Here is a 27,082-nt window from a genome sequence, read left to right as displayed (position 1 = left end):
AGAAAAGTTATTCCCATCTCCCAGAATAGACTGGCTTGTGGAAGAATTTATAATTGTCTGATACCCTGTTAAAACAATGCAGATGGAATAAATCTAGGATAACCATAAAACTTCTCACAGGCCAGTGCTTACAAACAGTGAATGGTTCCTGTCTAAAAAAAGACTGGTTTACTTCATCACACAAGATTAGTTTTACATCTCTGATTTCCTCTTGTTTGGCATCGGAGAAGAAGTCGAAAACAGAAGCAGTCACAGGACTTTCAGAACTCCCCGTGTACCATGACCACCGGAGGATTAAAATAGATGGGCCATGACTTTGTCTCCTTGCTCACACCATTAGAGCGATGACTGACAGCTTCCTGAGGTGGTTTCCTTTTTTAAAATGAGAGTCATGACTCCAGTCCACAACGTCTAATGTGTTTTTGAGTGAAACACTACTCAGGCAGGTAGCAGCAGAACAAAGATGAATGTTGGCTGTAAGTGAGGACTAACCAGTCAGTTTATTTTTTTTAAAGCTAGATTCAAAAACAAAAAAAATGATGGTTGAACACGTCAGTTTTTTCTTTAAATTATTTTTTTTTTACTTTTATTGGCTTTCTTGATGAGCGTGAGATGAAAAGTTGAATAAAAATGAAGCTGGAGCCAAGAGACAGTTAAGCTTAGCATAAAGACTTGAAACAGTGGGAAACAGCTATCCACAGGAAACACAATCCTCTTACCAGCACCTCTATCTCACTAAATAACACATTCTATCTCATTTGTTTAAACTCTCAACAAGAAAGCAAGTGTAGGCTATTCCTAATATGTTGAACTATTCCTTTAACGAGTGCTACCTCATCTCCCTTGTCACCTCGGCAAAGTTTTTGTATTTTTTTTTGTCTGTATGTTGGCAGGTTAAACAAGGAATCCCACATTGAGGAATAACATTGATTTTGGAATTACTATCATTACAGATTTAAAGATTCTTTGCTTTTGTGAAGGAGTTTGTCAGGACTGAAATCAGCTCAACGAATCACATAATTTGCGAACCTGCCAAAGGCTGGGGAGAGATTTAGTTTAGGGGAGAATCAGGAAAGATGAACAGCTGGGGATGTTTACTGTGTCTGTAACTCATAGTCATGTCTCTCCCTTGTTTACATGTTGTAGCAACTGCATTAGGTCAAATGGAAGAAGCAGGGTGTCCATCTATAGTACAAGTCAGGAAATTATCTCAAATGTTATGATTTATATTCAATTCACAATCAAACACAGTGCAGTATGCAGTGAAATGCTTAGTTACAATTTTCATAGACTGCATGATATAATAATAATAATAATAATAATAGCAGTAATGATATCAATACTAATAAAACAGAGAAAAATACAGTTTTTGCCAAACTGAAGACTGAATAAATCACCTATTTTAATCCTGAATCTGAATATGGGTTATAGATCCTGTATGAGACTGAGGTTTAACTAATTCACCAGCACAGAGATTTCCCAGCACCTAAGACCACCACAGCCCATGTAAGAAACGATGTTTGGCTTTTTAGTTTCTAAGCCAGAACTATGCACGTATACATGGACATTCATAGCAGGAACCTAACTTTTAAACCTCTGCCTATCACATTTCTCTCATCAAAGGAGGTCTCTGTGTCAGGGCAGGTGTGGCTGAAAACCTGTGGTTGAAAATGAAGACAGCGGAGTAGGTGGAGGCCAACCCTCATATGAGCTGCCCTTAAAACAATAATTCTGCTTTCACCCTCGACTCCACCATTCTTTCCAAGTGATCATATCCTCATCATTCCCATGTCAGCACCATGTGGTTAGAATTAATAGTCAAAGACAGCTGGCCCACCTGAATTTAAGATGAACAGCAAAACAATGAAAGTGTACCTTTAAAAACTAAGGAAACACTTTTTCTTCAATGATGATGGGCACAGACAAAGAGGGGCGTGTTCACTCTCTCTGACAACTGCTATTATCTTACTATTTGCTTAATACACTCCACTATAATTTTCTGTCCTGGCAGCTACATTGGTCTGGAAAAACAGAAGGAATTCCTTCCCCCTTCTTCTCTCCTCTCCCCCCCAAAAGGTGGAGGTCTCATTAATGTTACCATGCTGTCTTGCCCAGCTGAATATATTTACTTAGTGTTAGGAAAGTGGTGGCCACAAAAGCAGGAATGTGCCTGAGTGTGACTTGAAAGAGGCTGTTACATTTTAATTTTTAACCCATAAAATAAATACAGAGTGGCCCTGCGATTTTTATGAATGGCTGCATTCATTCCAAAACACGCCCACCAATCAGCAAACTATCCTCGCGGTGGAGCCACGCCCGTTTGGAATGTCTGGCTGCTGCCTGCGCGTTGATTGGTTGGTATGGAGAAGGGCGGGGTCTCAGAGGCTCACAGCGGGTATAAATTCGATTTTAGACACTTATCCTGGTAGAAAAACTAGGACTACGGTCCAAAAAAATAAAAGACTGAGACTAAGTGTGAAACTAATTACGACTAGCAACCATTCAGTGGATTTTAGCTTGAGGATATATTTTATCTTTATTTGTATTTTTCTTAAACTTGTCATAGGCTAATCATGGCATTTCTGATCTACTTGACTCTACTGACAACAGCCGTCATCACACAGGTAAGACGTTTCCCGACAGAGAAAGCCAAAAATCTGTTCACACACAGTAGCCTATCTTTAAAGAAGATTAGTTTAATGTGTAATCTGTCATGGATAATGTAGACTCGTAGGCCTTTAAATGTGACTGAACTTTGAGTATGAAAAGCATAAACATGTTGTAAACAAATGTATAATATTTTTAGAAAAGCTTTTACTTGTTTCATCTTCAACATCAGATTAACTGCGATTACTGATGTATATGTTCTGTCAGCCAAAAAGTGGACACAGTAGGCCTACAACGTTTGGTAAATGGAGATTAGGTGGGGTTGTGTCTCCTTTTTCCAAAGAACATTGACACGTTGATTCCTACAAACTTAAACAAGTTGGCTCTAGTGCTAAGCGATGACTCAAACCAGAGTCAGCAGGGGACTGGGTACAAACTCTGAGCTGTCTAGAGACTTAAGGCTGACTGGCCAGCAATGACTTGACTTACTGTACAGGCGTAGCCTACTGCAGTGCCTTGTCTGTGAAATAATTCAAAATCAGTCACAAACCCTGGGGAGCCTAGGAGATGATGCAGAATCCAAAATGAATGTTGGGAGAAAAGCTGGGAATAGTGCATTGTGTCACTCTAAATTTGTCAAGAAGGCAAGAAACTTTTCCTGAAGCTGCACTGTGGATCTCTGATGCTGTTTGAACAAGACTCTGCATGGAGTTCTTTTTTTATTTCTTTTGTTAGCTGTAGGAAAAAAAAAAAAATGTTGCATGACTCAGATCATTTGTGTCTTGTCTGGCGATGTGATCTCCCTCTCTCTGCTCTTTCCCTCATCCCTCCAGGTGACTGCTAGCTGCCCAGCAGTGTGTGAGTGCCCTGACGAGCCCCTGGTTTGCCCTCCAGGAGTTAGCACTGTGCCAGATGGATGTGGGTGCTGCAAGGTGTGTGCTGCACAGCTTAACCAGGACTGCAGCCCCACGAGGCCCTGCGACCACCACAAAGGGCTGGAGTGTAATTACGGCAACGATGTGACCATGGCCTGGGGCATCTGTCGAGGTGAGAGAGGAAAGGGGACAATGTATGTTGGAAGGGAAGGAATTTCTCTCCGAAAAAAAAAAAAGCTGCCAGTTCTACAGATATTTGCACTGCTCACTCAATGGATGGCATAGTATCAACATTCACTGAAAAATAATCCTATATGTGAAATGAATATGGTGAATGTGATGTGCTATCAAAGCCAAAAGGTCATGATACCTGTGCAACAATGTACAAAAGGTGTCAAGGGAATGGATGTTTATTGGCCATCCTTTCCATAAAGTTAAAGCCATCACAAGTCCGTGATTAAGCAACATGTAACCTTGCACATCCAGGAACAAGACAGGGGGTATTTTAATGAGTAGTAGATGTTTTATGGCACTGACAGGGGGTTTCAGAGATAAAAATACACTTTCCATCTGCACCATGCTGGAGCTGCCCCACAAACTATGAATAGCTGGTTCTTCCACGCTTTGGAGACAAGGAGTCTGACACTTCCTGTCTCCTTATTTCCACTGACCTTTCAATCTTAGTGGTCCTCTGTGTGATTTTTGTGTACTGTTGCCATGTGAAGTCATTGTGTGTGGTGTGGTTTTTGTCAAGTCAGGAGAAACTTTGCTCAACAGCTGTTTGAAATAAGAGCATGTGGTGAATTCTCATACTCGCTGTAGCCGGAAGCTCAGTCGTTGGTCCCTTTTTTAAACTTTAAAGGGACCAATGATTGAGCTTTTAAGTGTAAAGGATGTCCTGTAGAAACAGAGATGCATCTCTGAGATACCTAACCCGTGGACTGTGCCAGGATTACCCCTGTCGTCTTTTGCTTTATGCATCAACATCCAACAGCCAGCTCTGCAATTTGTGAGTAGTTAAATGTTTTGTTCAAGCTGAGTAAACTGTGTCTTTCCAGCAAAATCAGAGGGACGCACATGCGAGTACAACGGCAGGATCTACCAGAATGGCGAGAGCTTCCGTGCCGGCTGTAAACACCAGTGTACCTGCATCGATGGCGCCGTTGGCTGCGCTCCTCTCTGCACCAACAAGCTGCCACCGGCCTCTCCATCCTGCCCCTACCCACGGCTGGTCAGGATACCCGGGCAGTGCTGCTTCAGTGTGGTCTGCCATAAGGGTACCTGGTGGCTGCCACCTAAGCATCAGGTTCTTTTCTTTTTTTTTCATGTAATGACAAAGATGTCTCACAAAAAAAAAGAAAAATGACACAAATTGGAAACATGTTTTATATAATTTGTTTAGCAATACCAAAAAGTTGAGGTGCCATTCATTACCTGCCACTGTGGTATTCTCTTGATGTAGAAAACAAAGGTGATTGAGATGAAAGCGCGATTTCGACAAAACTAAAATCACAAAACAATCAAATATTTTTAAAAAAAAAAATATATATATATATATATATATATATATATATATATATATATATATATATATATATATATATATATATATATATATAATCTCTTTTATTCATTTTATTTATTGTAAGAAAAATCCCTATTACAATTTCCTAATGGCCAAGATTATTCTGACCTACACTGCAAGACTAAATATTTTAGGTTCATCATCACATAAGACAAAGAAAAGCATCAAATCATCACAACTGAGAAGCTGGATCCAGATAATATTTGGAATTTACTCGATAAACAAAAGATTCATGCAGGTAGAGAGGACTAACTGTAACTGTAAAACACACTTTAAAGTGTCCCTGCTCTGACCGATTGCCCTGAAGTAATCCCCTGTTAATCAGTGTGCCATGGTGATAACACTGTAAAAAACACATAAAAGATAGACATGACTGGCACAGATGAATCCCCAGCACTGTCTCATGTTATCTTATCTTTCATCGCAGGTGCCTCCACCACAACAACACCTGACCAGACGTCAGCACCAGCCTGAAAATGAGCTGGCCAACGAGCTCGCCGACGCCAAGTCCAGCGGCTGGGAGAGTGAACATGGATACAAACACCTGCCTGGTGAGAGAAAAACATTCAGTGTTTTATCATCACTGCTTGACTCACATTTTCCTTTTTTGTTTTAAATTGGGGGTTGAATATATCACTGAATTTGCTAATTTAATCAATAAAACAATCAAAATACTAATATATACTGTATAAATTATAAACCCATTCAATAGTAGTTGCGATGTTTCAGTCTGGACCAGAGTAGTAGACCGACCAACCAACAGACCGACATTGCCCTCCATAGAACCACACTGATGAAAGGAAAATCTGAAAAAATAAACATATTGTGAAGCGGAAAATGTACTTTTCTCTGCTAATCGTCTTGTGACCCCTCGATGGGGTCCAGACCCCCAGGTTGGGAACTGCTGGCCTAATTGATGTGTATGATCTTTCCTTTCCTCCCTGCCTTCCACCCCCCTCTGTGGCTCCTTTTAGTGTGGAACCATCTGAAGGAGAAGAAGTGTCCAGTCCAGACCACTGACTGGTCCCAGTGCTCCCGCAGCTGTGGGATGGGAGTTTCTTCTCGCATCACCAACAAGAACCCTCAGTGCAAGCTAGAGAGAGAGACGAGGATCTGTACCGTACGGCCATGCCACGGCCTAACAGTCCCAGCCAAGGTGAGGTCGACTGACCGAGACTTGAACTGAAGGAGAGACAGACAGAGAACATAGGTCGAATATTCACCTTACTGCCGAGATAACTTCTTATCACAACATCTTATCTTTAAGAGTGAAACCTAAACGCCTTGGGATAACACGAATCAATAGGGTATTATTTCACCTCTTATCTATCTGTGTCAGGCTACGCCGGGGGAAACAATACCTGCTCATTTTTGCTCTGCTTCGTGGTTTTCCATCTTTAAACTAAAGAGCAGATAATGAAAAGGTAGACATTCTGACGCTGAGTAAATATGCTCTTAGTGAGAAAGCCACCTTCATCCCGACTTCAAGAACAGAGATTATTTTAGCGGTGCTTTCGGGAAGCTCTACATCCAGTGGGAACTGGGCAGTACTGATTTACTCAGCGGTGTTTTGGTGGCAAGCAGGCGCCTTTTTAAATATAGTCCCCCACCCCCGGCATTCCTGCCAAGCAACTATCCATAGCTAGGCCCCGTCTGTGTACTCAGAGTCCAGGGAAGTGGTGTGTCTATATTAATCCCCCATGTTGGACACACACTAAGATCTTTTCTCTGCTCTACTGAGTGAAAAGCTCTGGGAGCCAAGAACGGTCCTAGGTGTCCGTGTGTTTAACAGACAAGGACACTCAAATTTTAAATAAATGTTTAATCTTAAAATGAATCACTTAAATCTAAAAAATAATCCCTCTCTCAATCCCTGTTTTGGCAGAATAAATTGAAGTCTAGCTCTTTAATGTGAAACTAATGAGTTTGAGTGCAAAGCTGAGTAAATCTGCTGTTATGTAAAAGGCCAGGGCAGATAAAAGTCTAAGCTTACTAGATGATTTATTTTTTTATGATGATGAAAATCTTCATGTGACTTGTTTTGGTGAATTTCGCTAATAAAGCCAAATTAGGAACAAAACTCATAATTGATGGTGCTCATCGTTTTACTTTTCTCATCCAACCACAGAGAGGGAAAAAGTGCTCCCCAACCCAGAAAGCCCCCGAGCCTATCCGCCTGTCCTACGGAGAATGTGTCAGTGTCCGCCTCTACCGGCCCAACTACTGCGGTGTGTGTGCGGACGGACAGTGCTGCTCGCCACGCCGCACGCGCACTGTACCCGTGAGGTTTGTCTGCCCAGACGGCGAGCGTTTCCAGAGGTCGGCCATGTTCATCCAGTCGTGTAAATGCAGCGATGACTGCGGCCACCTCAACGAAGTGGCCCTCCCTCCACAGCAGTGGATGTACGGAGATACACATCAGTTCATAGACTAGTACTGAGGAGCATTTTTATTTTGTTTTATTATGATGAGGTCGACTTTTTGTTGACGCTTCAAGACTAGGGGCCGTTTTTTTTCTCATCTGGCTCCAAATGAGGGAAGACCACAGGCACCCACCTGACTGTCCAACCGCAGGGAGGAAGGGCCACCTCTGTTTGATTCATCATAAAGGCAACCCTATTTGTGATATAATTGTGACAGGAGTGGATTGTACACTTGCACGCTCCTAATCAAACAGACGTGGGACTGAAATTAGAGCCCTGAAGCAAACCTGGACTTTTTCACTCTGGACTGACTGCTGGTTCGAGTGTGGAGGATTTTTTGTTTTTTTGGAGACCCCAGGGCCAGCCTAAGAGGGGAAACCCTACGAGAGCAACACAGCACTTTGTTTAGCACAGAGACTTGGGGAACTATGACAGCAGTGCTTAAGGATCACCTCACCTGCAACAATAGCCTCAAATACTGTGATTTTTGGATGACGCCTTATCCCACAATGCACTGTAGTTACTCAATGACAAGCAAAATAATATTTTGCAGCTTTATCTAGAAAGATGTGGACTTTATTAAAAATTATATAAAATCAGCACAGCATGTTATGTACATCAGCGGAAACTTTGGCATGCTGACATGAATTTTATTCCATTATGACACAGTTATGATAAGGAATGCTATCTGGAACTGACACAAGCATTAAGCTAGGACTGGACCAATTTCTTGTTTGTGCATTAAATGCAGCTTAGAGAAATGTCTTACGCAAACCTGTATTTGAGAATTTTTGGATCACACTGTATTCTGTAAATATTTTCTTTATTTGGATCCATGTTTGTATTGTCACATTAACATATTTCCATGGATTAAGACATTACAGTGTAGCAGTCATGCATTTTTGTTGGTCCATCTATGAGATAAAACTGGCTGCTGAGCTCAAGGTTCATGCCAGGTTTTATCTCAACATGTAGTTTTAAACTTGGCAGCCAGTTCAAAGTAGCCAAATGTTTGGGAAAACAGCTGTGTAACTATGATACAGCACCCTCTGCTTGTGAGGATAATTAACTGCAATAGTTTGTATTTTATATGATACTGTACTGTAACTGTTTATTCTAACATCTGAAAAACTTAAATGTTTAAAAACATTTAAAATCACAACAAATTTAAAGTATAAAAAGTTTATTTCTTCAAACAAAACATCCATGTTTCAACAAGGAAAACACTAAAAGAAGCACCCTGCAAATACATAAAATAAAGTTTTTCATCATTGTGAATTTGCCGAACTTATGGAAGGGGGAATTTAAAATAAATGCTGAGGTGTTTTTTTTCCTCCAAAATACAGCAACACCAAGGGTCACACACACACGATCTTCACTGGAAAGACATTTCAGGCTCATCTTGACTGTTCAACTGCAGAGAGAAAAGAGTTTTTAGGATGTGAGGGCCAAAAAAAATAGATAATGTAGATTTATAGGCAGGCTTACAAATAGGATAACCCCTTCATTTAGCTTCAATGTTTTCTCACCAGTTACAGAAGAGCAGACCAAATAATTGTAATGCATCCACCATGTTAAAAGTGAAGAGACTATGTATAAATGTATTAACAAATATGTCACGCAAAAAATAAAGAGACTAGTGCACATATACGCAGACTTGGCGACTGAAGGTGGCCATCATCTGGCCAAGTGCGAGCAACAACAGAACTTACTGTAGGAGGAGATATCGATCTCCTCTGGTAGCTCTGCTACGTTGACCTCAAAGCGGTCTTGGACGTCGTTCAGGGTCTTGGCGTCATCCTCGTCAGACACAAAGGTGACGGCCAGGCCTTTGGTCCCAAACCTGCCAGCACGGGCCACCTGAGGTACACAGAACAAGTTAGGGCTCAAAAACAGGCTCTGCTCAAAAGCAAAACAAGAATGCTACCAATTTTCTATAATCAGGAAAGGGGGCTTAGAATCATGGACAAAGGATAAGTTTCTTTAAATTATTTCTGACTAGTATTCATTTCTGAACATTCTAAATTACAAGTCACTGATTATAAAAATTGATTAATAATTGATAATTGATTAAAACAAACTAAGGGTTCCTGTGAGTTTTTAAAGATAACACTTGTAAAACAAGGAGTGATTTGGTACAAGCCCCCCTGTATGCAATTTCTTTGTAAAATTTACAAATTTCCAATGCATAGAAAACATAAAATTATATTATAGCTGGACTGACTCTGTGAAGGTATGTGTCAGAATCCTCTGGCATGTCGTAGTTGAAGACGATGTTGACTCGCTCAATGTCCATGCCTCGGCCAAACAGGTTGGTGGCAACCAGGATTCGCCGTTGAAAGTCTTTGAACTGCTGGTACCGGGATAACCTGAGGGGGCGAGGGATGAGCAAGACCAGAAATGAGTAAGATAATATTCCAAAGTGAGACTGAGCACATGAACTCAGCATAACTTAATTGTGTAAAAATGTAACACCGAAATAAAATTACAGTACAGGGACGTTAATGCGATTATTTCATACTCTGGATAATGAAATTAGGAAAGCTACTGGTGAATTCAATGTGTGAACAAAATGACTAGAATCAAAAAGGCGCCTACCGCTCCTCCTGCGCCATGCCCCTGTGGATGGCGATGGCAGGGAAGTTCTGCTCCACCAGTAGCTGGGACAGAGCCACACAGCGATGCACTGACTTAACAAAGATCACCACCTAAAAGGAACCAAAAGACAGGGCTTGCGTATTTTTGCTGGGAATGGCAAAGAGATCAATTGGATACAGACAAGCAACATAAACCTCTCCGTGTAGAGGATGTAAGCACTAAAAATTTAAAATTAGTAAAAAGAACAAGGCTGCAAATGTGTTATAAGTAAGCCCCATTAAGCCTTTAAATGTAAATATTACAATAAATGTGTACATAACTGATTCTAAAGAAGTATCTCCATAAATGAGTGCAGTTATACCTGGTTGAACTCTAAGACATCGAGCAGGTCGAAGAGCTTTCTGTTCTTCTCGCTGTCCTTCAACTTGCAGTAATACTGCTGTAAGCCATGAAGTGTCAGCTTGGTCTCATCATCCACAAACACTTCCATGGGCTACACAATAAGAGAATAGAGTCAAATATTAGCCTGACACAAAGTCTACAACTCTAAACAATCTTCTGATCTTTCACCAATTTTTGGACAAATGAACGGTGCGTAGTGGCTCACTGAACATGTTCTCCTGGAATTCAGAAGAGCCAAGAGGACCGACTGTCCTGACCAGGCCAAATCTGCCAAGGAGGATCACTTTGCCCCTCTGATATGGCCACTTATGACACTGACAGTCACAAATGGGCAAAGCTAAGAGGGACTTTGCCAAAAAAAAAAAAAAAAAAAAAAAAAAAAAAAAAAAAACACTGGACTACCCAAACTAACTTTTTGCTTTCATGAAAATAAATGAATCCCTTCGTTCATTTTCGCATATCAGCGCCCACGTTCAAATAAAATAACTTAATTTCTAAAATATATAATAAGTCTCACAAGTGTAAACTGAAAGGGACTGCTCTGTACAGCAGCAGCAAAGTCGCAGGAGTCAGAGTTTACAGACATGACGATAGCGGAGGATTTTGCCTCACAACTGGAACGCGATGCAGCTGCGCCACAGAACACTGGCTCCACGGCAAAAGTTCAACCAGTGACCAAAGTTTGAGGGTCACCGAATATCTTTTTTCAAAATGTCCGGTGTAATCGCTAACACCAGTGCTGTAACGAGTAACGATCAGATTAATTAATTACTATTCCTGTTGTAGAAAGACCAACAAAGTCTATAATAATTTATTCCAATAAAATGTTGTTTACATATATCAGAGTGAAGCACAGTGGGTTGAATTGGAAAACTTATTAAATCTTAATAACTCACATCCTGCATGAACTTGCGGCAGACAGGGCGGACGTCTTTGCTTAGCGTTGCACTGAACATCATAACCTGTTTCTCATGGGGTGTCACCCTGAAGATTTCCTGGACATCACGCCTCATGTCTGTTGAAAGGAAAAAAAAAAAAAAAAAAAAGAATTCTCCCAAAGTTACACTAATTGTATTTTGATTATTCTGTGTATACAAAAGCAACATTTTAACTAGAGATGCACCGATTACAACTTTCTAGGCCGATTCCGATTTTCTTTGAGTTAGGCCAGCCGATAACGATTTTAGCCGATTCCGATTTCATTTTTTCTAACCACTTTACAGCACACGCAAATATTTATTTTCTATCTTTTCTTTAATAGAACATTTTGCACAGAACATAGAAAATGTTTTGAACAGATAATGGCTCACTATAAAATAGAACTTATATAAATTACTCCTGGTGTTGGAATATTCATCACATGTTAATCTAAGTTCTTCTGTTAGAACTTTCTTCAAAAAAAAAAAAAAAATTTTTTTTTTTTTTTTTTTTTTTTTTTTTTTCCTTTTTTTTTTTCCTTGCAGGTGTTGCATATTGCAAACTTGTTATCTTCTGCACACACGCTGAATAAATAAAAGCTGACATGTTGCAGGTTAATTCACGAGGTTCCCTACATGTGCGAGAATAGCGCGGACACGCGCTTCACACCGCGAGCGGGTACGCGCGACACGGCGGAAAAGTTGAGCGAAAGGAAAAGGAGACCGTGCTGTCACGTCCGTCCGTTGTGTGTGCGTCCTTGAGAACTGTAACTCATAACTTATGTCGTCAGTTAATTGTAGCATTCACCGGCATGAAATCGGCATATGTCAGACTGACCTGCCGGTCGCTGGTCATGGCCGAGCACGTGAAAACCGGCCAATTCCGGTCACCGGCCGGTCTATCGGTGAATCTCTAATTTTAACCACGCTCATTATCTCTAAAAATCAGGTAGCAATTTTTCATAATAATTTAAATAAACTAAACTGCAGATTACTTCATTCTCCATTAGATCACAGGGGAATTTTACCACCCACAACCCATTTTCACATTAAATGCACACTGACCGCTCTTGAACAGCTTATTAGGTAGAATGTTATGGAGAAAGACTGTAAAGATATGAGCAGTGGGAGAAGATGACATGGCACTACCGTAAGTGGGATATGAATTCACAGAATACTCTGAGTTAGATGTTAGCCTCCCCTGTCTCACATACTGACCGGTCCTTCACCAAAGCTGCAGGTTTCTTAAAAGTCCACTAGAAAACACTTCTGTTCCTCTTACTCACCAAGCTGCTCCAGCATCCTATCGCACTCATCAAGCACAAAGTGTTTGATGTTCTTCACGTTGAGGGTCTTGTTGCGGATGAGGGCCAGGGTACGCCCTGGAGTTCCTACAACAATGTGAGGGCAGTTCTTCTTCAGGACGTCCTCGTCCTTCTTCATGGCCAGGCCGCCAAAGAACACGGACACCTTTACAGTGGGCATGTACTTTGAGAAGCGCTCGTACTCTTTGCTGATCTGGAAGGCCAATTCTCGCGTGTGGCACATTACAAGGACAGACACCTGGCATACAGGGAAAGAGGACATTAGTCTTATTAACTGCTTAGTCTCTCTCCAAAGTGATTGTACTCATGGTTCCATAAATGTAAGCAGCACATACTCTTATCAATTTTGTGATCCCAACTTTGTGTAGGGCTATGGCATATGCATTTCTTAAGCCCATTCAATGCAGATTCAATGTTGAGTAGCATATGCTTTAGGTCTGAGAACTAAGCACAGAATAGACAACTACCAACATCTGATAGCTACAAAAAGTAATCCAGAGGCAATATTTACATAATAGAATTGTACAATTGTAAACACTACCTAGGTATTGTACAAATATATAGGAGGCAAAATGACTTTAGTAAGAAAGATGAGCAAAAAACAATTACTAACTCACTTGACCATCCACAGGTTCTATCTGTTGCAGCGTAGCCAATACAAACACTGCCGTCTTTCCCATACCAGACTTGGCCTGACACAGGATGTCCATGCCCAGGATAGCTTGTGGAATACACTCATGTTGGACTGAAAATAAAATTATTTATGAATTAAAAAGGTGAATTTTTCTAATACATCTGCTGAATAATTCATAACATATGATTTTTTGTAGAGGTGTAAGACTATTATTTATATGTCTGTATCTTTAAAATAGGGATTATATACACATATGGTTTTTAACTTTAAACAATCCTCACCTTCTGAGGGATGCTCAAAACCACAGTCAACAATGGCACGGAGCAGCTCTGGTTTGAGGAGAAAGTCTCTGAAGCCCGAGCTGTGAATAGATACATAGGACCCCTTCACTTCCTTCTTGTTTGCTGGGGTCCCACTCTCGGGTGCTCCCTGGGGCTCCTCATCCTCCTCATAGTCCAAAAGTTCATTGTCAACGTCGGTCTCAGCCATCTATAAGAACAGCATGTAAATCAGCTAATCTAAGTCTCACAACTTTTCTAAAAATAAGATTGTGTCCTCTTTAATGTGCAAGCTAATTTTTAGATGAAAGTTATGAGCCATCTTACAATTCAAATAATAATTTTTACGTTAGATAAATAGATGTAATTCTTAAACTATTCTAATATCTGGTAATGCCATGTTATGGTTATTACTTATGTCCGAAATTGCCTAATACTATAAGTGCATCTAGGAATATGTTATGGATTCTATGATAGAGAATGTGTTGATATTAGCTTGATGCTATAACGATAGTGATCCGAACCCTAATCAGCTGTCTCGTAAATTAGCAAAGTTAGCAGGATGATAATTTGGCTAACAGGCCGCAACCGCGGTTTAAATTAAAGGGAATGAACGAATGATTAGGAGGAGGAAGTTAACTAATCCGTTTATACAGTCTTGAGTGACAGACATAAATGGGTCCGGTTTAATATAATTACGGTGACTGCTGATGAAATGATGCCTGACCGGTGTGACCCGGCACAAACAGCGCTAACGTTAACACTGGTCCTTTCATTCAACTCGGCTAGTTAGCAAGCTAGCAACAAACAATTGAACGTGACTCACGAATTACTTTTACTTTTGACCAACATTAAAGCGAGGTTACTAGCAAACGTTTTTCGCAAGGTCTAAATTCTAAAACGCAGCATCGGTAAGAGTATGTTGTATAGCTTGTGGGCAAATCGTCAGAAAAACTAAATACTCTTTAACTAGATAGCTAGCTAGCTAACTCCAAACAAAGCTAATGTTAATGCGGCTAGCGTGTTTTAGCTAACGCTGCCAAAGCAAATCTCAAACACCTGACTTTAGCTACTGCTACAAAGTAGTCAAACCATTTCTTAATGTATTAAATACAGCTAACATTTACACACTGGCGAGTTCGTTGTGAAAAGTACGAAGGTACTGCAACATTACCTTTTTGTGATATTGTATGTCCCGCTGATGTCAAAGTGCGTGTAATACTACAGAGGATAGCAAGTACTCACAGCACAGTGAGCAGCAGTGAGAGACCCCACATGTAAGGTGTGTTCAGGCGCACCGCGAAAAATCGTCCACTCTCAATGTTGTGTGAACCTCTTTTTATACAGTCTATGCCATAGACTCTATGGTATGAACCGATGGCTGTAAAACGAACGCGTTAAGATGTTTTGCCCTACAACGACATGGATCCAGCAACATTTTATTTTATACATCTTATGATGCGGGACAAAGCCTCGAGCTGTTAGGTCACTTAAACTAACAAATACAAAACTATACATAATTGAATACATTATGTTAACACCCAAATGGCAGGGCGTTTGGGGCGTTGGGTGAACGTAAACTGACCCATGGGCAACTTTGAAGTCATTAATCCCAATTCTCCCGCTATTTGACTGTTGAAATAGTCCGGTCCAAATTCTTTATGTCACTATTACGTTATTTGCAATAACACCTGAAGGCATCTGTCACCCGACCTCAGCGCCTGTACAGAAAGAACGGCTTTTTCCACGGCTGTTTATTAATCAGGCTAGGTCAGAGAAAAGGATCAGAGCTGTAATATTTAATGAAGAATTATTATGCCTTTTTATTTCTGTAAAATTGTATGTCGTAATACGTTCATGGTGGCCGTTTTTATAATATAGTACAGACAATATTCGTGTGTGATCGGATGTATTATGGATGAAAGTAGGCTACTGTGCCATGAACATTTAAGCTAATAGCCTAAATTGTCAATCTGTAGGCTAAGTAGCCCATCTAAATTTCCTATGCAGCATTGAACAAAAAAAAAGAAGAAAAAAAAAATAGAGCCCAAATGCCTGGTGAGCTGCAGTATACAATGTCTCCACTTGATGGCAATAAAGTAAAGACATTTGGCCAGGTTACAGATGGCCATGTAGCCTTCTTCAAAGTGTGCTCGTTTGTTAAATGGGGCCCCAATACAAAGGCTCAGAATATCCTTCAAGGCCTGCCTATGGTAAACAACATCGGTATAGCGATCTAATCAGAACTGGATTAAATACATGCTTTCACCATATACTGTCTTTGTTTCTCCTTTTGTGGGGTGCCAAGATCAAATCTTTTTACAATTCAAAATTAGCCCAATTCTAAAAAATAACTGACTTCCCAAAATGTCACATGCTGGGATAACAATACTGTTTGTGTTGAATAGACAACACATGCAAATAGGCCTACACATGTTTTACAGCAATACCAATTCCTGATCTGTATTTGGAGACTTTAAATGAAAAGGGGGATCTGAAATCCATGTCCAGGCTTAAAGTCTAAGGTCTCTTGGAACACTGATGCAATACCCCTACCCCTTTGGAGTCTGACAGTCTGACAAGTATTCATCATTTTGTCCAACACATCTTATTTCAGTTTTGAAGTTACCAGTAATTACATAGTTTGCTTAAATTATTTCTCTCTATCAATCTACAATGTTTGTCCACTTTCTTTCTGCTTCCATGCTCTGTGACCCCCATGCTCCTCTTCTCTAACAGCATCCTGTTGTTGAAGCTCAGGTTGAGAACACTTCTGGTTATTCAACTGTAGGGCTATCATCTGCAGCACCTCGATTTTTTTAACAAGCTTGAAAAGAACAACAATACATGTGTGATAGTCTTTTCTTTACCTCATGCATGTCATGTCTGATCTTGCTTAATATGAGTGAAGTTCTGTGTTTTATACATTTAGTTCAGGAGTTGAGAGGATAACACTGGTCAGTTGTTTGAGCTGAAGTACAACTTCAACTTTATTTGTGTCCTCTGGGTGTGCAGCAGGTATAAAACACATAAGAGACATATACAATTATGAGATAACGGTAACATACTTGACTATATTTCCACGTAATGCCACTTCACAGGCTACTTCTACTCCACTAGTTAGAGGGAAACATTGTTCTTTTTACTCCATTTATTTAATTTTAATTTACAAATTAAGATTTAGATAAAGATGTAATAACCCAACACTTATGGTAGTTAAAATGTTACTTATACATGAATGAATTAGCATAAATCAGCAAATAATCTAATATATAATACGCTTTTACTTGTGACACTCTAAGTGCATTTTACTGATAATACATCAGAGTAGGCTACTTCCTTCCTTCACCACTGGGCGGTGATAGGCAACCTGCTGCCAATCTCAGGACAAGGTCAGTTTACACAGAACAGGTAGCCTAGGCCTACTTCTAATTTTGGTTGTTGGCGAAATCAATGAAATGAAAATGAAGTTAATTTTGTTTTAAAGAAACAACACTGAAAATAGCCATAACAAATAGCCTACAGGCACTTGTAGTTATATGACGAGACTGCAGTCGGTTGCTATGGCATAATCACTCAGAGAGCCAAAGACTGACTGACACTATTACATATAACATTTTGTCACATAATTAATCGTTTAGTTGCCATACATGGGAATTTCGTTAAAACCGACACCGCTGTATGACACCTGCGGGCCCCGCCTTCCTGCATGATATAGCTCTACCCTAATTGGCTATTACTGTTGTCCTTCCAAAGGGATCCCGTAGTCTGAACAAGTCATTGGTTCGTGACATGCCAATCATATCTTATGCTGCCACCTGATTGGTGCGCCCCACCTCGTGCTCAACAGAAGGCACAGGACGCCAGTCACTCTGTGTGATTTACTCGTAATGATTGATGCTGCCGTTTGTACCATATCCCCGTTAAACCGCAGGTTACATCGCACGGTTGTCGTGGTTATTTGAGCAGATCTCTATAGAAATATGTTTTTCCTCTAAATTCAGTTCACACACACGAGCCTCTCCGCGCGCAGAGGCGACGCGTCGCTGCCTCCCGGTTGAACGGCGGCAGGACGATGGCACTGCGTTGGACGGTCTCTCTGTGTCTGTCCTCGGTGGTCTATTACGATTTTAATTAGCTGATAACGTTAACATACTTTTCACATTTAAGGCGGACGGATGTGGGAGCAACGATAAACGCATCGCTGTGATTATGGAAAAGGAGTCCAGGTAGGCATTTCTCGTTTTATTTGTTTATTTGAGGTGTTTATTTTTTAATGTAATACACATGTTATCGCGTGGAGCCTATTTACGGGCCCAATTGCTTACTAATTTGCATACATTCAACGTGAAAACTACACGGGCCCAAATTGCAAAAACACTATTGGTCCTGGTTGTTGAAGCCCCATCAGCATCAGCTTCATCCGTCTGCTCATTTATCTCAGTGAAAAATTCCACTGTAGGCTACGGCATGCCAACGGAGACACGGCCCATTCATTAGCCTATAAACCATATTTATTGCTAAGGCATAGCATGCTCTCTGCGTCCTCATTTTAAATGTCGTTACACAATCGTATTGTTGTGGGAAGCTGGGGAATTAGATGCGGAAAAGAGGGGGGGGGGGTGATGTGTCATTTTGGCCACAGATGTTGATCCAGCCGAGGCATGAGTCGACTGCAGAGCATGTAGGCCTGTTGTTCAGGTATCCTCAAGCAACAGCAGGCCGGGATAATGAGCTGTCATGTCCAAACAACCTAGTCAATAGGATTACAGGCCCTTCAAGTATGAAACCGCAGGACAAAGGGTTGTAGGAGTCACTTTCACCTTTTTATAAATAGACTTTTTTTATATTTTGAAACAACAGTGGATGGATGGCCGAGGGGCTACTATGTTATCTACCTGTGTGTTTCTATCCAGATGTTTGTTGAACTGTCCTTGAATAACACCATAGACACTGAGCCCCTACCTGCTCATTCACTGGTAGCTTTATAGCTAAAATTATCATTTCAATCAACGGGTTTCAGTGTTATTTTTACCCTTAATCAATCTGTTTTTATTTAAACATAATTAGAGAGTGATTTAAAGGTAAATCCCTTTTTAAATGTCTGGCTTGTAAGACCGAAAACCAGAACTTCTCTAAGTACTGAGAAACCCACTTCATTAAATGACTCTATGCTTTAAATCTGGGCCAGGCACATATCATTTTACCTCCCAAGTGGAATAAAAAGTAGGGAACTGACATAGTTTTTGGGGTATGATGTTAAAGGATTATGGATACCGCTGACTTCACAAAATGGAAGAGCTCCCACAGGCACTTATCTTTTTTTTCAGGAGTGGGGAAACTATTCAAGGACTTAATTATCTTACTCTGTTGATTGTAATAACCACTTAAATGCCCCATGACTAAGGACATGTACCACTGAGTAATGGGTTCATCATATCCTTGTATGCGATACTGTACAGTGAGATTATTCTCAGGCTTATCTGGGAAATCCACTCACCATACAAAAGGCATCTCACACAATTCGCTGTCAAGAAAAAAAAAGATTCTCACATCCTGGTGACCTTGTTTTTTATGTGCCACAGCCTCGAAACTTCTTTATCTGATCCCACTATCACACACGCACACAAAAGATTGCATACTACGTCTGTGACATGCGAGCACACACTAGCTTATCCCAGCTCACCTTTTCCTGTGCACTTGCTGCTGCCACATTATTTTTCCGTGTGAGAGAGTGGTAAGCTAATAGGCTCTGGACAGTGTTGCCAGGATAAACAGTCTCTGAGTTGTTTGTACACTTGTGTGTGTGTGTGTGTGTGTGTGTGTGTGTGTGTGGGGTGGGTGTGTGTGTGTGTGTGTGTGTGTGTGTGTGTGTGTGTGTGTGTGTGTGTGTGTGTGTGTGTGTGTGTGTGTGGTTTTGAATTATGCATGTGTATTTGTAGCCTCCAGCAAGAACAGGAGGAGGGATATCACCTCCCATCCTTTTCCCTGTGCTGTTTGTCTGCCCGCTGCTGTCCAGGTTTATTATCATCTGCCACTGTGTTTGGTCATTGGTTGAACAAGCAGGAGCCACAGCCAGCAGGTCATAACCAGATTTGCCTTTTGATATATTGCAATATAATATAGTGCAAATAAGGTGGACACTATGTCTTTTTACTGGGTTTACAATGAAATCTAACATCCACTTAACTATAGGGCTGCACAATTAATCAGAATTTTATCGAAATTGCAATACTAGTGCAATATCCAAATTGTGGTGTGGCAATATTAAATGCCAAATATGTTTAAATATTGTGTAGCGTTGCAGAGATGTCCTGGCCTACAAATCATATTCTACGGACTTAAGAATAAATCTTTGTTTGGTACAGATCCTCACAAAAATCACACACCATGATCATTTAATATATTTTTCAATAACTGAGAATAATGATGCAAAAATTATAGCTCCCTCCAGGCCTCCAATATCGTTAATCATATTGCAATAGCAATATCAGTCAAAATAATGGTGGTGGCTGGCTGTTTGACCAGGGTGCCGTCTATGAATGATGTATAGTCAGAAGTAACTACATCAGGAAATAAATATTGGGCTACAACAAACACAGATAATGTTTTCAGTATCAGTTAATCAGCTCAGCTGATTATTCTCTCAATTAAGAAATCAATTGATAATAAAAAAGGCCCAGAGCCCATGTTGCCGTCTTCAAATGTCTTGTTTTGTGTGACTAAAAGTCCAAAACTCAAAGATATTCAATTTACTATTGCTGGAGACAAACAAAACCAGCAAATATTCACATCTGAGAAGGTGGAACCCGAGAAATGTTTTATAAATAATTTTCTTTTAACTAATTGTTTCAGCTCTAAAATACTAAGCGTCTTAAGTTAAGTGGTTGTGCCGTTTTTTTCTTATCTGCATTAAATTTCGTGCCTGTGTTAAATAGCAGCACAAAGTCAAGTTTTACTGTTTTAAAAGGTTGATTTTTAAAACATAATATTGTCCCTCTAAAGCCTCCAGTATCATTAGGACAGTCCTCGCTCTTGCCCATCTTATTGGCTGGCTTGCTGCTTGACTGTTATGGTGCTGGCCTGGCCTGAGTACACTGCACTGCACTTCATTTCCTTTGCTGACACATGGAAACATGGAGCAGCTTGATGACCTGGCTGCTGCGGTTCACGCTCACTACGACTGCAGCTCCTCCACAGCTCTCCTCTCTCTACCCTATTGTCCATGTAGACTGCAGGTTTGTAACTGGATCTGTGCAGCCCTGCAGATTTTACACTGACGGAATCCTCATCTCATTTTTAGACTTCTGCCTGTTTTTATACATGGATTTATACCGACATGCAAATTGTGTTCAAATAATGAGACAGAAATATGCATAGGGCCATTATAAATGCTGTAGAGGAACTACAGTAGGTTCACTGTAAAATATGACAGACCCATTTAGTTAGTATTTTTAACTGAACAAGCTTATACAAGTTGTGGATTTTGAACTCAACTTTATGAGTTTTTGAAAGTTAAACTTGCATTTATTCATTGGGTTGACTATTTAAAAAAATGTATGTGTTGATTGAACTTGGGTATGTAAGTTATCAGTTGAAGTGTGTGTGTGTGTGTGTGTGTGTGTGTGTGTGTGTGTGTGTGTGTGTGTGTGTGTGTGTGTGTGTGTGTGTGTGTGTGTGTGTGTGTGTGTGTGTGTGTGTGTGTGTGTGTGGCAACAAAAAAGAGTTGCCTTTCGAGTTTAAAATAACCTGTCTTCTTCCACGGCAAAGTTAAAGCATGGACACAATAAATGAATTATACACCGCCGATAAGTGATGTAGCCTATTCAAATTTCTACTAAAATATAACACGTGTTGTGGCAAACAAGAAAGCACTGGTGCCCAGTGGAGGGAGTACCTGTCAACAACTTGTGAATTTCACTCTTCTCAAATTGAAATGGAAAGTTCTTTTCAAAAGTCAAACGTTTAGCTCCACCCACATTTAGCCCAACCCCGATCTGCGTACTGCAGTCAGGACTGGAATTGGTTCATTGGCTGGCCAATTCCCATGATGCAAGGCGGTAAATAGAGTTGTGTTAAAATTTGCTGAAAAGTTTGCAGTTTGTTCAGAATACAAATGCAACTTTATGAATTCCGTTTGTTAAACACGAATTTAGAATGTAGTGTTTTGTTGCCTGGTAATTGTCATTGTTGTGCTGGTTTACATTTGTAACCATGAGTTAAGCGACTGTTACGTTTGATAAGAAGAGCTGGAGTATACAGTGTCAGATGTTGAGCTATTTCGCACGGGGCCCTTGGGTGGCCTCACCCAAGCACCCACGCTATCTCCACTATAAATGTGGTTATGTTGTTTTAACTTGAAACTGTGAGTTGAAATAAAGCAGAAAAGTATGTGTGTTATACTAGGCAAGGAAGGTTTCTTGCATTATTAAAGAAAATAAATTATTTGTTTTAACTTAAAGTATGAAGTTAAACCAAGTAATACAAAGTTAAATCAACTAAAAGAACAACTTTAACAAAACATAGAACACTGTAGTTACATCAACATCATTAACTTTCATTTCTAAGGCAGTCCTCAAGTTGAGTGAACTTCGATTTTCAAGGCAACAGGGGAACTCTCATTTCCAAGTTAAACTAACATGACATTTATTACAGTGTTGAAGTCATTTGTGATCTACTCTGAGTATTGCCTTCTTTTCTATGTAACCAATAGTAGTTTGGTCTGTCACCTTGCCCAACGTTGTTTCCTTAGGCAGAGGTGGAAGAATTACTCAGATCCCTAACTTACGTGAAACCGTGTAAACATAATCCATTACAAGGAAAAGTCATGCATTCAAAATCTTTGTGTTAAAGTAAAAGAACAGAAGTATTATCTGTAAAATGTAGCTTACTTAAAGTGTCAAAAGTAAAAGTACTTGTTCTTTAGAGTGATATATGTTAGATTATTGATTGTTAATACGGATCCATTAATGCATACTGCTACTTTTTATACAGTAAGGTAGTTTAGTTCCTAACCACAAGATAAATGTGAGGGGTCATGAGATGATTAATTGGAGAGGAAAGAAGAAAAAACAACAACCCATGTTTCTCTAATATTTGATTTATTGTGAAATATTGGATAATTTTACCTTTTGGGGCATCACACAGTTATTTAAAGGAAACTATGTTCAAAGAATGTCTCTTTGGTGACACGGCTCACTGACATTTTTAAAGGGGCCAAAAGGGTTAAGAACCACTGGTTTAAACTTTGTATTTCATAAGATTATCAAATGCTTTTTATCTTTAATCTTAATCTGAAAAGTAACTGTCAGATAAACATAGTGGAGTAAAAAGTACAATATTTCCCTCGGAAATGTAGTCGGAACAAGTATAAAGTGGCATAAAATGGATATACTCAAGTAGTACAAGTACCTCAAAACTGTACTTAAAGCTGCAGTAGGTAAGATTGTGAATAGCCAGGACTTTTCCAACAAATTTGAACATCGACAACTTCTCAGTCCCTCCTCCCTTTCTGCTGCAGCCCAAACCGTCTCCTAAGCCCCTCCCACACAACGGAGTTTGACAGAACTGCCGGCATGTCAGACAACATGTTCAATAACTAAACACTAACACAACGTTAACTTTACTCACCAACAGTAAAACGATGCTAACTAGCAGGCTACCGTTAGCCATTTCAGCATCATATCAGACCGACCACTGTGCTAACGTTACTATCATCCTCACCAACGTAGCTTTGTGGACTTTTGACTACTAATAACCAAGTGAAAGATAAATCATTCATGGTAATTATGTTACCTGTTGAGAGGAAATGTGGCTACATCTGCATCGTTCTTCAGATCTTTAAAATCCTGCAGCCACGCCACCTCTGAAAAGCCACTCCATTATTCACGGAGTTTTGGAAAACCTTTCTGCAGCTCGTGCGCGGGGAGGGGGGAGAACGCTATATATGCGTGTGCCTGAGCAGTGATTGACAGGCAGATAGACCACCCCTGTGGCCCTGATTGGAGAAAATCGACCGGGAGCGGTGGAATTTTGCCAATGGCACTACAGGCTGTAGGAGGTGCCAGAGGAGCTGTCTTTTTTTTTTTGTTTTTTACATAATTCATGTAGTTCTACTGGAACATAGGGTCAGTTTCAGCAAATATGACAGAAAGTTAGTTTTATAAGACTTACCTACTGCATCTTTAAGTATAGCACTTGAGTAAATGTATTTAGTGACATTCCGCCACTGTCATTAGGTAATGTAAAGGCTATTAACTAAACCGTGAGGACAAATATTTCAGAAACATATGGCATTACTAACATGCGTATGGCTTTAATTACCATAATATCTGTGATTTATGAGGTAGTCGGGTACAAACATGCTGCTTCTCTATACAACAGGTCGGAACATTTCATCACCTAAGTCAAGTAAAGGTATTGTTTGAAATGAACTTGAGGGAATGATTTACCGCAGGTTGTACGATTAACAACACAAACGTGTTACTGAGTGAGAGACTTGAGGCATTTTGAAACCTGTGTTGTCATACTTGGCTGTTGATGCTTCTTTTGCACAATCGACATGCACTGTAGCGTGATGTGTCCTGTCTGATAATTGGCTGTCAATGAGCCTGTACTGCTTTGGAGTAAACAATTTGGAAGTTCACAGGTTTTTGGATTTCTGAAATTTGATTATTTTTTCTCATTTCCCCAGTAGGCTTCGCTTGAGGTAGTTATGGAATACAAGAAAACATGCAAAACATCAAAGTTAATCTAATTGATGATGAGATGGTGTTTGTGTATTCGTAGTGCCTGTTTCCCCCCTTACAGCAATTTCTAATGCAAACTGCGGATGTTTGTAATCAGAACGGGTGATTAAACTGCAGTTTGGCTACTGATCGGCGTTCGTGACAGCGCTGCTGGGAAAGCATGATGTTAACAGATAATATAAAGAATGCAGCAGGAAAACTAATGTCAGTCTTTGCTTTAGCATCACATTAAGCGCTGGCTTTGTGCCTGTGGTAACACCCGGTTTGTAGCAGTTATCCGCCATGGCGTACTCATGTAATCCAGTTTTGAGATTAGTGGATGTTGCAGTTTGTTTTATCATGCATTTTTTTTAGTTACGAAATATTAAATAATCTGAGCAGTATTAGTACTAATGCAATGACCATTCAGTGGTGGAAAAGAGCAAAATAATTGCCTGCACTTGAAAGTAAATTGATGGGTTGTGGAGATGGCTATTTCTAGACAATTTCCTCTCACAATGGCACTCAGGGGATCCGAATCATCTGGAGAGGGATACTAACTAAATTTGGAGCAGGAAAGCATTAGTCATATAAAGTGAACATGGTCAGTAAATTTAGGGAACCAAGTGGCCGTTTAGCTCAGTTGCTATAGAGCAGGAGCACATGTGCAGAGGTTTGTTCCTTGACGCAGAAGGTCCAGGTTCAAATCTGACCTGTGAAGGTTTTCCTGCATGTCTTTCCCCCGCCCCCCTCTCTCTCCCCTTTCATGTCTCAGCTTTCCTATCCAATAAAGGCAGCAATGCCCCCCCCCCAAAAAAATAAAAAAAATTTAGGGAACCAAGAAAAATATTTATTGTCCGTATATATAATACTCAATTGCCCTAAATGTGTCTCCCCCTTATTCACGCTTATGGTCACACCTAATTCTCATTGGAAAAATCCTAGAGAAGCATTTGTTGCATGGCACAAATGTAAGAGAGTTACTAATTACATCTTAATAATCTATATAGTGCAGTTGGTACATGGGGGCTGTTTGGAGAACAGGCTGTCGTTATTTACTTGAGTAAAAGTACCTATACCACAGTATAAAAATGCCCCTTTAAGTAAAAGTCCTGCATTCAAAGTTTTACTTAAAAGCGAACTTTTACATAGTCAAACAAATCCTGTTTACACGTCTTGAAGAGTTCTACTGCATATGTGAACTAGTTGTATGAAGTATTCAGGGCTCCAGAGGGGGCTGCACAAAGTCTGATAAATTGGCTCAAGTGATGTCACTTGAGTCGACGCCGGTTAGGTCTCAAGACTATAACTTTGAAAATGAAATAAATCTGGGGGTGTGAATAAGAAGAAGAGCTTACCAGACCTTTTGTAGCGGCTCCTCATCTCTGCTTGAGGCTACGTTAGCTGTTATTAGCATAACACACCTGAATCTCCGACTGAACAGCTTTTGACAAGAAAGAAGACTGTGGAATAAAAAAGGCAATCTGGTTCTGCTGCATCGATTTTGATCCTTTTATTTGTTACTTTCCATCGTGACATGTTATAGGACTGCAATGTTAAATCATCTTTAAAGTAAAAATACAAAATTTTTATCAACAAATAACCAATATGCAAAATTGGCATATTTGTTGGATCTTTTTTGCATTAATATGTAAGTGGACTAATTTTAACTCTACTGTACTCATATAGTGTTGGGTCTGATTAATAAAGCATATTTAATAAACATATCACAGGATAAATCTTAATCTGAAATGTAAAAAGAAATAACATAAAATACATAAAAATAACTTTAGCTGTTAAATAAATCACATAAAAATTACAATATTTCCCTCTGATATGTAGTGAAGTAAAAGTATAAAGTAGCATAGAATGGAAATACTAAAGTAAAGTACAAGAACCTCAAAATTACATTCTCTATAAGTACAGTACTTGAGTAGCTGTTCTTAGTAACTTCCCACCCTGTCAGACAGATGCTGTAAAATCATTATAAAGCCTCCTTTTATCATAAATCACATTGATTGGTATCTACTTTACACACCATTACCCTTGTGCACTGTGTTTAACTTGTCAATATGTCTGCATCAGTGCAGAAAGGACCTAATGCCATGCGTTGGTTTTAGCTAATCGAGTCATTCTGATTCCAGTTATGACTTTAACAAACAATGAGGGAAAAGGTTTGAGCAGAAATGTCAGAAAAAAACAATCCATCCTTTACAATGAGACACTTTGAGCAACGTTCAGTAGATGAATAGCGTGGAAATGAACAGTCCACGCGTCGGTAACCAAACAAGAGATCATGAGCTGGAACAACAGCGAGGTTTCCAGCTACGGATTAACAAAGAGGTTGCCCTTAATGTCAGGGCTGGAAGGCCCCGAGGGCAGAACACATACACACATAGAGGGGGTGACACGTCAGCGAGGTTGGGATCCCAATGAAAAAAAGCTGATTTTTCAGTTTTTCTTTCATTAAATTCTGGTCAGGTTTTCCAAGAGATTTTTCCGGCCTCTGGGGAAATAATTTACGCCTCAGAATGTCTGTGATAGCATGAAATATTACTGTATAGCTTTACTTATTTTGCAGATGGGAAAACATGGATGGAGCTGTTGTTGGTGGGTGTTGTGAAGAGATCAAAGGGGGTACTTTTTTTCTTATTTTAATTGCCCAAGGCCAGCTCAACGTCGCCAAGCCCAGATGGAGACGGTGAAAAGCT

The 27,082-nt window shown here is 40.0% G+C and overlaps 3 protein-coding genes across 7 annotated transcripts in view; 2 read left to right on the top strand and 1 right to left on the bottom strand.

Moving 5' to 3' along the window:
• The first annotated feature begins 2,443 nt into the window (after window positions 1-2,443).
• LOC120556502 (CCN family member 1-like) lies at window positions 2,444-8,764 on the top strand. Of its 2 annotated transcripts, XM_039796157.1 has the most exons (6): window positions 2,444-2,624; window positions 3,441-3,654; window positions 4,541-4,788; window positions 5,495-5,618; window positions 6,042-6,223; window positions 7,196-8,764. In XM_039796157.1, the coding sequence occupies exons 1-6, from the start codon at window positions 2,574-2,576 to the stop codon at window positions 7,499-7,501; spliced, it is 1,125 nt and encodes a 374-aa protein (XP_039652091.1). In that variant the 5' UTR covers window positions 2,444-2,573; the 3' UTR covers window positions 7,502-8,764. The 2 variants fall into 2 exon arrangements, with proteins under 2 accessions (XP_039652091.1, XP_039652085.1); XM_039796151.1 differs by lacking the exon at window positions 2,444-2,624 and having other exon boundaries at window positions 2,855-3,654.
• Window positions 8,657-23,458, bottom strand: LOC120556480 (ATP-dependent RNA helicase DDX39A). Of its 3 annotated transcripts, none has more exons than XM_039796140.1 (10): window positions 23,440-23,458; window positions 13,648-13,855; window positions 13,350-13,477; window positions 12,694-12,970; window positions 11,387-11,505; window positions 10,450-10,581; window positions 10,089-10,198; window positions 9,715-9,859; window positions 9,203-9,350; window positions 8,657-8,904 (listed from the first exon to the last, which is right to left on the bottom strand). In XM_039796140.1, the coding sequence occupies exons 2-10, from the start codon at window positions 13,853-13,855 to the stop codon at window positions 8,888-8,890; spliced, it is 1,284 nt and encodes a 427-aa protein (XP_039652074.1). In that variant the 5' UTR covers window positions 23,440-23,458; the 3' UTR covers window positions 8,657-8,887. The 3 variants fall into 3 exon arrangements, with proteins under 3 accessions (XP_039652074.1, XP_039652068.1, XP_039652061.1); XM_039796134.1 differs by lacking the exon at window positions 23,440-23,458 and adding an exon at window positions 14,890-14,981; XM_039796127.1 differs by lacking the exon at window positions 23,440-23,458 and adding an exon at window positions 14,819-14,954.
• evi5l (ecotropic viral integration site 5 like) overlaps window positions 17,480-27,082 on the top strand; it is a 44,882-nt gene continuing 35,279 nt past the window's right edge. Inside the window, exon 1 of one of the 2 annotated variants that reach the window (XM_039796121.1) lies at window positions 17,480-17,873. The gene's annotated coding sequence lies outside the window, so the exon portion shown is untranslated. The remainder of the gene's footprint in view (window positions 17,874-27,082) is intronic. The other variant, XM_039796116.1, reaches the window with a different exon arrangement.

Source organism: Perca fluviatilis, chromosome 1 (genome assembly GCF_010015445.1).
Source record: "Perca fluviatilis chromosome 1, GENO_Pfluv_1.0, whole genome shotgun sequence".
In the NCBI taxonomy this organism is placed as follows: Eukaryota; Metazoa; Chordata; class Actinopteri; order Perciformes; family Percidae; genus Perca; species Perca fluviatilis.
This window is presented reverse-complemented; position numbering and strand designations above follow the sequence as displayed.